The sequence below is a fragment of the Micropterus salmoides genome, unplaced genomic scaffold (genome assembly GCF_014851395.1).
Source record: "Micropterus salmoides isolate LMB-PRFRI ecotype aquatic unplaced genomic scaffold, ASM1485139v1 Ms_hic_scaffold_17, whole genome shotgun sequence".
Taxonomy (NCBI): Eukaryota; Metazoa; Chordata; class Actinopteri; order Centrarchiformes; family Centrarchidae; genus Micropterus; species Micropterus salmoides.
In genome coordinates this window covers 369,951-383,841 of record NW_024040817.1, presented here as the reverse complement: position 1 = coordinate 383,841, position 13,891 = coordinate 369,951, and the positions used below count along the sequence as shown (strand labels likewise).

Below are 13,891 nucleotides of genomic sequence, written 5' to 3'. Positions count from 1 at the left end.
TCTTCATGCAAATAAAACACTGATGAAATAGGTGTGATGGAAATTTGATATTTTTTTGATATATATTTTGAAATTTGATAGGGCATGCAAGCTGAAGATTTATACAAAGAGGACAAAGTGATAAAATAGCCATCAAAAGGGGCTGAAGAACTCTGTATTAACGAGAAAATGGACAGTAGGGGAGACCGGTGGACAAAAATGGACATTGGTACACAGAGATTGTCTGGACAGATACAAAACAGATCCAAATGGACTGAGCTGGAGGGGGCGGGACGGACGCTAGTGACAGGAAACAACTGGGACACACACACACTGGGTGAGTCACAATTTCTCACAGAAAAATAAAAACTTAAGCAAATTGAAGGTAAAAAAACAAAGTAATACTATATTAATTTATTAGTAAATGCTGATGAGCTTGAACAGCCTACATTGGTGATGAATGATAACCACAAAGAGTTTAGCAAACTGCCAAAGTAGCTGTTAGTAAATTGAACCCCAGCAGGGGATAATATTGCTACATGATATGTTGAAAACAGGCAGGTATTGCATATAAGGTATCATAATAATGAATTTTGATGACATAGTTGTTAAACACTTATTTCAGTTATCAGAGCACTGAATGAGTGACCCCCATGTCACACACACACACACACACACACACACACACACACACTCTAAGAGACCTTTGGATACATGCACATAGACTCATTACACTGCACAGTACACAGTTCTGATGGACAGGATGCAACAATTTTTAATTATTTATGGAATAGAGACAGTGAAAAAAGAGAGAGAGAGAGAATTATTTCAATATCTGGATCAAGGAGTGCTGCGCTGTTGTTTTGTTTCTTTTTCTCCTTCTCTGATCTTAGCAGTACCAAGGGGGACATATACACATGGCGAAGCAAAGTGATTTGGAAACAGATGGATTTGGGGATGCAAGTCCGCCCGGAGTTGGCTGACTGACAACAGGCCCATAAGTTGGAATTTGAGTACACTGGTTAAAACATTAAACTGTGACCTATGGTGGCCCATAGGTTTCAGGCCTAATACAAAAGCCACAACACGAACACAAAAAGCCACAACACGAACACACAACACGAACAAAAAAGCCACAACACGAACAAAAAAGCCACAACACAAATACAAAAAGCCACAACACGAACAAAAAAGTCACAACACGATTACAAAAAGCCACAACACAAATACAAAAGCCACAACGGAAGTTGACAACGAAAGAGACGTTAGTAACAGTAGATTACTGTCTGCAGAACACAGCTACACAGTAGTACAGCGACTATGTAGCTGTTCCACATTCAGGAGGTCTGGGTTCAAATTTTAGAAAGAACTTTCTTCTTCCTGTGACTTTTTCCCGCATAATGCCAAATTAGTAAATGTAGGCCTACGTGGAAGAAGAACTTCTTACCCGTTTGATAAATAAGTAATACTTCTGTTCTGGTCAAATAATATACAGCGGGATATTTGTGTGAATTAAACAGCTATCTGTGCAGATTAGCATCATAAATAGACTCAAAATGTGCTAAACAAAAAGCAAGGAGTCTCAGGTTACCATGGAGATGACTTTATACTTATACAAAGGGGTGTGGAGGTGCTGCAGCACCCCCTATTCATAGTTTTGACGTGACGTCACATTCCATGAAAAACGCTCCCTTGGAGGACAAAAAAGACGTTATTTTCCACTGCCAGGAAGCAAGTGATCCACTGTTACTATGAGTTTTTTACTTTTGCATTGCCAAAATGCTGGATGGTAGTTGTACTTTCTGATGCACAAATGGAGGAAGAGACAAGCCTGAGCTGTGTTAGGTGAGGGGCTCCCCACAAGATAAACGTAAACATTACCGCAGTCGAGCGGCGGCAGGGAAAGTTGTGCTATCTGTGAGTTTTCGTCGATGGGCGTGTCCGTGGCGTGGCGTCAAAGATCAACTCTTCGCCATGACACAGGAAATTGTTGTAACTTCAGTGTACATGCTCACATCTGAACAAAACTTTACGTGCTTGATAAATGTTCCACCCCGAAGACATCCACACGCCAATATTAATTTATATTCATAGCGCCAAGTGCTATGTAGTGCCACAAAGGGGACACAGGAAGTGCGAGGGCCCGCCCAACGCTGCTTGCAGCTTTAATTGTATTTGTGTTGTGGGATTTGTGTTCGTGTTGTGGCTTTTGTATTAGGCCTGAAACCTACAGGCCACCGTAGTGACCTCATGTGTGAGGTGCAAATTGAATGAGAGTCTATAGCTATAGTTAACACAAAGTTTGATTTGATTTATGTGTGAAATAATATTTAATAAAAAAAAGAAGCGCTTGGAAATATTAAACATGTTTTCTTTTTGTTCACTGCTGCAGGCTGGAGTGACCTGTACGCACCCACATTTTCAAAAAGATTGTGCTGAAGGCCAACCAACAGAGCAACAGAGTGGTGGTAAATGCATTAGTGCACCAGTGAGCACTGCAGGTTTCACAGCTTTACATCAAAGGCAACGTCTGTTTTTAAAATCTTATTTCCCACGCGACTGGTCGGTTTCCGTTCTGCAGTCCATCACACACAGCATGCTGAGATGACCATTGTGTTGCTAAAGCGGTTCGTCCACAATGGCCACACACAAGGTTAGTTTGTCTGTCTCTAATTGCAATTCGAATAGACAGAATAACTTATCTGGGAATGCGATCACAATGAGAGTAAAGCTCTCTCTCCCAATGCATTCAAGCCTTTTCATCTATTCCAGAACCAATAACCATAAAGAGGTGATGATGATTTTATGGACAAGAGATCCTATTACTAAAAAAGGATGAACAGAGAGATAAATCTCTCTCTCATGATTCATGGTAAACTAATAGTGCACTTGAATAACTTGAACTGACGAAGCTGAGCTGACAGAGCCTCACTGACTGAAATGGCTCTCTATAGTCTGCCTGTACTCAGGTACTACAAACACATGACCTACGTTTTTACTTAGGCTGCTGACCAAAGGACGATCACATGACCTGTTTTGACACTACATCTTGGAAGCAGACCAGATGCCCGGTGCTTATTGTCATGTTGCTTGCTGTGTCCGTTGCTTTTATGTTATGCTGGATGTTTCTTTGTGTGCTGCTGCTGTGTTGATGATAAAATGCGATGCACGCTAACAGATTGACGCCATTTTTACAGGAAAAGACTGCTGCCTGCTCGTTCCTTGTCTTTTGATGTTATTGTTTAAATCCCTTTTTTTAAACATGGTCCGGAGTTTTGCCCATGCACTCTCCTCCACAGAGAAAAGGGGGAACTGAATGCAAATCTAAGTCGCTCAGTGTTAGAGATGGAATGTAATGTGAACAACAAGTCTGTGTGTGAGATGTGTTATCAGACAGCCTGGAAGCTCAAGGTTGAAACTCATTGTTACGGCCCTTGAGCCCTGTGTCTGTGTACTGCTGCTTGTCTGTGCCCTGCAGGTCCTGCCCTTCCCCCCTCTAATGTTGCAGCCAGGAGGCTAGGGTGCACACCTGTCCCCAGTTACAATCAGCGGGAGCGCAGGAGCCGGTATAAGGAGCAGAAAGCAGGCAGACTGGGTGTGGAGAGTGGGGAGTGCAGACGGCATGGTGAGCTGGGTGAAACGACAGTGCAGCAAGCGATAAGTCTGAACCTTGTGGTGGGGTTCACTCCCTCAGTGGAGGGAGGGCGAAATTCGTTATTGTATCCTGTGTTGTTTTCTCATTTGTGGCATTTGTGGGCGCTTCCTTGTTTTTGGGAAGTTGTTTTTTGTAGACCCTCCCTGAGGGTACCTTAGCTTTTTTTTCTCCTCATTGTAAATAAAACGCGTACGACCTGTAAAAGCTGTCTCCTGGCTTCCTTCAACCTGGAATGATTCTATTATTGTCACTAACCTCCTCATCCCCTGGACTTTCCACTGGAGGTTCGTAACACTCATTCAGAGAGGCTGTTTTACACACACAGAGCAGAGTGTCACCCAGAATAACGTGCCATAATTTGTTTTTATTTACAGCGAAATGAGGGACGTGATCGTATAATTGATTGAACTAACATCACGTGAAAGAATTACTGTCTTGTTGTCATTGTTGAAAGTTTTCCCTCTCCTAAACAGGAGCAGCGGCCAGAGCCTAATATCTAACACTAACCAATTCTTCTTCTTCCTTTTTAGTTTAGCCTTACTAGAAAACTACAGAGTGCTGGTGTTGTAAAACTGTAACTGTATCACTAATGAAATATTGTGGTGAAGCAAGACACTGGTTCATGAAAGGTTTCACAACACACCCTCACAACTTTTGTCAAACATGCTCAATCTGCCTAAGACACAACACAGGGAGGGGATTACAGGTTTCATTAGCAACACATCCACCACCAGATGAACCGTTGAACCACCTTATGAGGGAGGTTTTTAGCTAAACCCAAGCAAAGGCAAAAAAGTACTGTTGATGATAGTTGATATGTTTCCAAAATGGATAGAAGTTTTTCCCTCTCCAGCAACAAAGCCGATGCAGTCTCCCGCCAGGAGGTTTTGTGGTGGTTGTGGAGGCTGAAAGAGCTACATGGATACATACCAGCCACTGCAGGAAGGTGCCTGCACCAGAACAGTAACAGATCAACAAGCGTGCACAATCAGCAACTGAACCACTGTTTTCCCTGACCTTGTGTTGTGAGTGAAGGAGGGATTGGGAACGCTTAGGCACCCTTTGTCTCGGACTCACAGGCTGTTAGACAGCAAACATCAACACAAGGGAGCTAGTGGGAAAACTCCTGGTCTCACCACTGCTGATTTAAGAGTGAGTAGCATGTTTGTCTCTGGAAGGAGACATCCATGGGACCCAGTCAGACACCCAGACATGTGTGGGCCTACGAGGAACAACACAGATGTTTGCTGCCATTGCAATAACATTAACAGTTCCTCTGTTGCAGTTCTTAGATCACAAGCATGATGCACAAAAGCCACCACAACAGAACACCACAGTGAACTACACACAGGCATTGACATCACATAGCAGTGTTAGAGGCAAGAGAAGCACCCAAAGAGGCTGGGATGCTTGGATAATTTTAATAACTCCTCTTGTACGTTTGTGCCCAACAATACAGCTCCAGATGGTTCGGTGACCCCAGTGCTGGAAGGAATGCGTTCGCTACGAGAAGAACTTGCAGAGAACTCTGAAGTGGACACTAATATGTTTGACTGGTCTGATTCTGTATTTGCTAAATAAAAAGCCTTAGTGATGCCCATACTAGCAGGCCTAATGATTGCTGTAGCGCTGTTACCTCTCTGTGGATGTTGCATTATTCCATGTGCCAGAGGTTTGACTGTAAGAGCTATTGATAAATGTGTGTCTATTCAAATGATCACACTCCATGAACAAGTGAACATGCCATTGTTGCAGCAGCAGAACTGTGATGAAAGGAAGGACCCAGATTCGTTTTCTTGGTTAAACTGGTGTAGATTACATCATGATGCCTTTCTATGACCTGATGATCTTTTTGTAATGCTGTATATTCTTGAGTGATCAAAGAATGCTCACAAGGGAGGAGTATGTGATGGAAATTTGATATTTGTGTTTACTGTTTCACCCTGCATGCTTCATCAGAATAGACCAATGTGTCACTGTGTGGTATATGCAACACTGACATAAAATCTTTGGTTTGAAAATCTGAGATAAGAACCATCTCATGTTGAAAGTACTTTAATTTCATTTTTAATCCTTGAAACTGTATTGAGTAATGTAGATTTGTACAAACTACATTTTAAATGAATTCATGAAAACACCCGCTTTCATTCTTTCATTCACACCTTGTTTATACTGCATTTAGAAAGTTCTCTTAATGCAGCTATAAAGAGAAACTTTACAGTGTCTCTGCTAAACAGAGACTCTGTAAGGTGAGACTCAAGGAGAACAAGAAATTACCTCAGATATAATCCTGCACTGACAAAATGAAGGAAAATGCATCTTTGTTGGTAAAAAATAAAACTATCATGAAATATTATTTAATTTGAAATAACTTTTTTTATTGTCTTACAGTGTTAACAGCATGAGCATTATTGCATCAATGAATCTTCACTACTTAAAGTTGAATATTGTTAATATGATCTGATGACAGAGTAACAGAGTACAGTCACTATAACAGAAATGAAAACAACACATTTGAATGAACTGGTCTTTATTGTGTTGAAATAATCCAAATTAAATCCAGTAAACAAACTTTAACCATGAAACATGTGATTAGAGAGTGACTTAAGGAAAGAAAGAGACACAGACACAGAGAGAGTTACAGAGTTCAGAGAGCAGAGTAAAACCAGTAGCAGAGTCCCAGTGAGTCAGGTCAGGACTGGGAACACTGGTCTCTCCTCAGTGTCTCTGAGACCAGAGCCTGGGAGCCCTGGGTGGCCTCACAGGTCACAGAGCCCACCTTCCTCCACTGGTCTGCAGGGAGCCTCAGGGTGCTGCTCCAGCTGTAGCGGCCGTCCTTCTCCAGCACCCCGGGGCTCCTGCTCTCCTCCCAGCTGCTGCTGCTGCTGCTGCCGTCCACCTTCCAGGCCAGACTCCAGTCTGAGGGGAAGCCCTTGTTGGCCAGGCACATGAGCGTGGCCTTCCCCTGCTGCAGCTCCTCACTGGAGGGGGGCAGCACCGTCAGGGTGGGACGGACATCACCTAGGAGACACCAATCAGCTTAGAGGACACCTTTACTGTGTGAGAGCTGATTTTCTCCTTTAAGGAGTTTCTGTCAGATGGTTTTTCTGCTCCACCTGCCACTCACTCACACATTGTTTCACTTCCCTTTAAGAAGCCTCTCATGCAAATCAAATTTATCAAGATCATGAAAAAAACTTAACTGTATAATTATTTATTTAGTTGAAACCAATACAGAAATGAACTGACTACAATCACATGTTTTCAATCATCACCAAAGTGTTTCTTCACTTACATTAACAGCTATAATGATGAGTTGAACCACTAGATACAGTTTAAATGTCTTTGCTGTTCAAGAGCAAATTCAAACATACAGGAATCACTCCTCAGCTGTATCACTTCACTTATTGACAGAAAAATGGACAATTGCGGTAACTAACAAAAAGTAGTGCCACTTGTCCTTTCACTTTTACCTGTGGAAATAAAGTATTCCTTTTCCTAACAATAACACATATAACAACATGCAACATTTTGAAATACCTGTTTTTATCTGCACTCTGTTCAATTTACTTTAATCATAACAAAAGTCATACTGTGTTGGAAATGTTAAAACTAATCTTGGCAAACATTTCAACATTAAGATTAAAGTTTCATCTTTTCTCCACTTCAACTTGTTTCAATTTCAGTTTGACAGGAATGTGTAAAGAAATGTTTAGTTAAGCTGCTCTGAGTTAGCCGCCAGGGTAAAGGAGGAAAAATAAAAACATGAACAATAAAATTTTATAATTGAAGCAAGATCTATTTATCTGTCTCAATGTTATTTCTCTGGCAATTCATTTTATTAAGACAAATGGCATTTTGAAACCAAAATCATGTTTTTAAAATGTCTTATCAATACTCTAATAAAGTGATTGATCCATTTATAAACAGCATCATCAGAGTAATCCAAGTCCCAGCTGGAGTCAGTCAGAGCATTTCCATAGTTCACCTGTGGCTGTGAGGGCTCATTCTACCAGAGGCATGGCGGCCTCTCGAGCCCTCCTTTCCGGGGCCTCTTTGCAGGATGTTTGTTTAGCGGCTGGCTGGGCCACTCCGCACACATTCATTCGGTTTTACAGTCTTGACCTTCCTTCGGCACCTGGCACTCGTGCGCTCTCCTCTTAGTCGTGCCACTTTATTGCACACTGGGGCAGGCGGGGTTTTCGGCACGGTTTAGTGGGTATCTCGTTCCCATAGTGTCGTAACCGACGCAGTTCGAGTTCCCTGGAAGGGGAACGTGAGTATTGAGGCTGATTCCTCAGAGTGTAACAATCAGTGCTCTGACAGGGCAGAGCAGATGAAGTCTCCCGCCCTCCGCCGTCACATGAGGTGGAGGATGAAATGCCTGCAGCACGGTGGACCCTGCCGCACAAGAAGGCACTTTAGGGATGTATCCTGGACGAGGGTGCAGGATAGCCCTAATATTCCCCCGGGCAAACTCCAGGCTTGCGGGGAAACCGAAAGCGCTTGGAGATCCCCCACCCTCCTCAGAGAGGTGATAGCAAGGAGAAAGGCCATCTTGAGGGTCAAGTGCTTAGCCTCAGCTGACTCCAGGGGTTTGAAGGGGGCCTCAGCCAACGCCCCAAGAACCACCGCCAGATCCCAAGTGGGAACCTTGGACCGAGTCGCAGGTCTCATCCTCCAGGCACCACGGAGGATCCGTGTGGACGGGGCCCTGGAGCTGAGGAGGGTCTCGACTGCTCCGGTTGTTAGACCCGCCTCTAGGTACTGTGCCCCCTCAGGGGCCAGACCCACAGTCGCCATATGGCGGGGCAAGGGTGAAGGACAGCAGGTCTCTCCTCAGAGGGACCCGCCACGGCGGGCCGTCCAGGAGCGATCATGATGTCCGAGAACCACACCCGGGTTGGCCAGAACGGGGCTACGAGCAGTAGGCCGACATTGTCCTGGCGGACCCGCTCCAGAACCCCCGGGAGCAGAGTGACTGGGGAAAAGCGTACAGACGTAGCCTCGGCCACAAATGTACCATGGCGTCCAGACCCAACGGGGCTGAAAGATGAAAGTGTTTCTTTTCTCATCTGCTGAGCTCAGTAACCTTGGCATAAGGCAGGCATCACTGCTGAACCATGGCAACAAACAGGTTTCACTACAAAGATAAAAAGTTAAAATGACATTTTGTTTCTGTGATGCATTCATGTTTAAAGGTTCAGTGTGTAAGTTTTAGTAGCATCTCGTGGTGAGGGTGGCAGTTTGCAACCAACGGCTCACTGTGCATTCACGTGCTCCTCGGATGGTCCCATTTCCCGAGTTGTGAAGTCGTTCTTCCGACTTCTGGTGTGTTCATGCGCTTTTATGTCAGAATGTGGAATCAACATGGACGCTACTACAAAAATGTGTTAGATTAGCATTATCAGAGCAATTTAATTACTAAATCCAACAACAAAAAGGCTGTGAAAACTTTCAACACATGGTCCTCTTTTAATATGTATATATGATACAGACTACCCCTGGCAAAATTGTTATTATTTGTGTCTTCTTATATTTGTTTGCTGTTTTCTATACTTTTTTATGTCCCATTTACACGTTATTCTTCTTTTTGCAATAAAGGAAAAGGAAAAAAATCCAATTATTTCAACACCACATGAATGCACCATCAGTCACCGCTCAGCCCTTCTTTTCCAAGCATGCAGGAGAAGCTACGATGACCGACACGTTAGGTCGGCTCTTTGTTAAATATATGTGTGGTCCTCCATTTGTCAGAATTTCACTTCTCTTCTAATAAACCATACTACTAATACTACTACTACTACTGCTAAACTACTACTACTACTACTAACGTTACTTGTTCTTCTTCTTCTTCTGCTGCTTGTTTTTCAGACGTATTCAATGTAGTGATGAAACACAGTCTGTAGAGCAGTTTCTCCGTTTGGGCTACTGTAAAAACATGGCGACTTCCATGTAAGAGGACCCTCGGTGTAGATAGATAGAAATGGCTCATTCTAAGGTGATGAAAACATAACGGTTCATTATGTAAGGTCTTTATACACTACTGAAAACATAGTTATGGATATTATATTGTATTTCTGTCAAAAGATCCTCCTAAATATTGTACACTGAACCTTTAATAAGGAAATGACACATGTAAGGTTTAAAGTGAAAAAATATGCTAAATTTTTTTTTGTCAGACTTTAAACGTGATATCTTGAAACTGTTGAAATTGAATTCCTGTGAAACAAAACTGGTTTAACTGAAGAAGTTTTTAATCTGTTTGAGGACATAATATACCGCATTCAAGAATTATTGCTACAGTTATGAAATAAAACTAAAAAATAATAATAATTTGGGTTATTAAAAGAGTCAAATGTACTTACAGTTAACATCCAGTCTGGGTTCACTGACAGCAAGTGTTGGAAATGAGGAATAATGAAACAAACAAAAGGGTAAATACTAAATATTAACCTCTGAAAGAAAAATAAACTTACTTATCAGTATCAAGGCGTCTCCACAGCACAGCAGGTGATTGACAATTCTGTGTAAAATCTTCCTGTTACCTGTTCTGGTACTGAGAGATGTGCATTAACTACATTAGACACAACAGAAGCAGTCGTTCTTAAATTGTTATACAGAGCAGTAACGATGGTGCTAAAGAGATTATTTGTACTTGCTGAAGTTGTTTTTTTTATATAGATGATTACGTTACGATAGCAAATAATTAATTTACTTTAGATAACAAACCCCATATCATCTCTGATAGGATGAAAGATCGCTTTAAGTTGTTAAACACCTTTTTTTTGTTACTAATTTGAAATAAATACATTAACTTGACGTGTTTTGGGTCACCCATGGTTTTTTCCACCCGGTTTATTTCTCTTTGTTAGTCCCACGCCCCTAGACAAGCCAGGGACGTGACAGTTGTGTAAAGAACAGCTAAATATCAATTGGAATTATTAAAAAATCATGAATCACGTATGTCATCTGACTACATCTACACATAACTATAACTGAATACAACGCATTTTTTTATATGCAAGAAAAAATTCAACAAATACATTGACATTTAAAGTTCTTTCTTGAACTTGGAATCAGAAATACAGTCTCAGCACAAACTCTCTCCACTTAATGTTGTCAGTCTCAGAACTATGTTGGGGAATACAACATTGGCTCTATTGTCTCTGGAGACAGGAGCAAACACAAGATGAATGTACAAATCCTTATTACTGTGGGAAATAACAGCTACAACTTTATAATGGAGGAAACTTAACAACAGTAAATTTTACATTCAGCAACCGTGTTATTGGACTTTGTGGTCCAGCAACGTCATACTGTACAAAATGAACGTGTTTATCATAGAATGACACAGATATAAACAAGAAACAGCGATCTCTAAATTTCCTTTGGAATCTTCCATACAATATTCGTTTTCAACTTTTCAAATTCGTTTCATTGCCACATGTGTTACCATAAAAACATTTAAGAATAACTCAATTGGTGACAGCAAATCAAGTGTTGAATGAAACATTTAGGAACAAACAGAAGAGTAAACAATGAATATCAACCTGTGAAAGGAAAATAAATGTGATATGAAGAAGATAAAAAATTTTAAAGCTGCGGTTGCACATTTGTATAAATGTGTCTCCACAGCACAGCAGGCGATTGATAGATGGCAGAGATGTGCATTAACTCTGTTAGAATAAAAGAAAAGCATTTACTGTCTCTTAAATTGCTATACAGAGCAATAATAATGGTGCTGAAAAGATGATTAGTACTGGCAGAAGTTGGTTTGTTATGATCATAGTATTTTTACTATACCATATTAAAATATAGTATAACTAACCGGAGTTAGTCAAAGCATTTCCATAGAGAGCCACTTTGCATCAGCAGCACCATGCTCCAGTGCTCTGGGAGAGTTTATAGTCCTGAGAGTTGAACACTGGATGACTGACAGCTGTCCTTCATGACAACAGAAGCCACAGAAATCCTCCTCATCAAAAACATGACTTTGATCTGCGTCCTCATCTGGACTCTCCTCTGCTGCTGCTTCACAGGTAAAGTCCAGAGAATCAAACTCCTCTCCTCTATGAACATCCGTCCCTCTGAAATGAAGCCCACAAAACCATGACGCTGCTTTATGTTTTTGTCTCTGTATCCTCAGAGTCCAGAGGCCAGGTCACAGTGACTCAGCCTGGAGCAGTGAGCTCTGCTCTGGGAGGCTCCGTCTCCATCAGATGTAGGACCAGTCAGGATGTTCTTGTTTATAACAACAACCACCTTTTAGCCTGGTACCAACAGAGAGATGGAGAAATTCCTAAACTGCTCATTTACTTTGCTAGCACTCGAGCATCAGGGATTCCAGGTCGTTTTACAGGCAGTGGATCAAACTCTGACTTCACTCTGACCATCAGTGGAGTCCAGACTGAAGATGCAGCAGTTTACTACTGTCAGAGTGCTCATGTTATCAACAGTCAAGCTGTGTTCACACAGTGAAAAAGCGTCGTACAAAAACCTCCCTCAGTCAGACTGAAGAGAAACTGAAGTGACTGCTGCAGCTGGAAGCTACTGCAGAGACTGATACACTTCACTGAGGACACACACACACACACGCACACACACACACGCACATACTCAACACATACAAAATTTCATTAAGTGGACTGAAAATGTCACCATTGTTCCTTTAACAGCTATTGTGCATGGCCATGACCTTTGACCTCTATCTCATTCTGGCTCCAGTTTAAAGGAAATATGAAGACAGATCAGCATCAGACACCTTCATGGTAAAAAATGGTCCAAACTAAACTCCCTCAACTCACAAAATATTATTTCAAATATAAAAATGTTGTTGTTACGACCCGTGAGGTCTGTGGATTGTGCTTGTGTTGCTGTGGGTGTCTCTGTCTCTTTTCTGCAGGTCTGTACCTGGGCCCTGAGCCTGGCGCTGCGTAAATCCCGCAGCTGGAGCTGCTCAGCGGCCATGAGTGGGTTACAAGCTGAGCCAGTGAAGTGCTCTGACTCTCACTCTTCCTTGGCTGCTCGTGTTAGACTGTATGACTTACTGTGTGGTTTATTGTGTGGTCCGTAGCGGGACGTGATCTTAACTCCTTCTCGCGCTTTATGTCTGGTGACACTGCGGAGGCAGCCGTCGGCCCGGTGTTCACGACCAACTGAAGCCGGTGTAGAGAGGAGCGGCGATCTCCACATGTGCCTCGCCAGCACTTTGGGAGCCGTAGAGACCGTGTATTGTGTTGCATATTTTTCGCTGAATATCTTGTTAATTAATTTACTTTACATAAAAAAAACCCATATCATCTCTGATAGGATGAAAGATCGCTTTAAGTTGTTAAACACCTTTTTTTGTTACTAATTTGAAATAAATACATTAACTTGACGTGTTTTGGGTCACCGATGTTTTTTTCCACCCGGTTTATTTCTCTTTGTTAGTCCCACGCCCCTAGACAAGCTGGGGACGTGACAGTTGTGTAAAGAACAGCTAAATATCAATTGGAATTATTAAAAATCATGAAGCACGTACGTCATCTGACTACATCTACACATAACTATTACTGAATACAAAGCATTTTTTTACATGCAACAAAAATTCAAATTCAGACATTTAAAGTTCTTGACCTTGGAATCAGAAATACAATCTCTGCACAAACTCTCTCCACTTAATGTTGTCAGTCTCAGAACTATGTTGGGGAATACAACATTGGCTCTATTGTCTCTGGAGACAGGAGCTAACACAAGAAGAATGTACAAATCCTTATTACTGTGGCAAATAACAGCTACAACTTTATAATGGAGGAAACTGTAGTAAATTTTACATTCAGCAACCGTGTTATTGGACTTTGTGGTCCAGCAACGTCATACTGTACAAAATGAACGTGTGTATCATAGAATGACACAGATATAAACAAGAAACAGCGATCTCTAAATTTCCTTTGGAATCTTCCAAACAATATTCGTTCAACTTTTCAAATTTGTTTAAATGCCACATGTGTTACCATAAAAACATTTAAGAATAACTCAATTGATGACAGCAAATCAAGTGTTGAATGAAACATTAAGGAACAAACAGAAGAGTAAACAATGAATATCAACCTGTGAAAGGAAAATAAATGTGATATGAAGAAGATAAAAAATTTTAAAGCTGCGGTTGCACATCTGTATAAATGTGTCTCTACAGCACAGCAGACGATTGATAGTTCTGTGTAACCCCTACCTGTTATCTGCTCTGGTAGTGACACAACATTAGATGGCAGA

General features: G+C 41.7%; 1 long non-coding RNA gene and 2 gene segments (V, D, J or C); 2 read left to right on the top strand and 1 right to left on the bottom strand.

The window, feature by feature from the left end:
* The first annotated feature begins 5 nt into the window (after positions 1-5).
* Positions 6-5,236, top strand: LOC119907312. Its single transcript, XR_005445087.1, has 2 exons — positions 6-316; positions 5,094-5,236. It is a non-coding gene; the product is annotated as an uncharacterized LOC119907312 (long non-coding RNA).
* Positions 5,237-6,147: 911 nt separating this feature from the next.
* Positions 6,148-6,647, bottom strand: LOC119907309 (the record flags this gene model as incomplete). The annotated part of the segment is given in 1 exon segment: positions 6,148-6,647. A coding segment is annotated over 1 exon segment (321 nt), but the record flags the coding sequence as incomplete, so codon positions are not given.
* A 4,977-nt stretch (positions 6,648-11,624) lies between these two features.
* LOC119907503 lies at positions 11,625-12,135 on the top strand. The segment is given in 2 exon segments: positions 11,625-11,676; positions 11,784-12,135. Coding segments are annotated over 2 exon segments (384 nt in total).
* Positions 12,136-13,891: the final 1,756 nt, after the last annotated feature.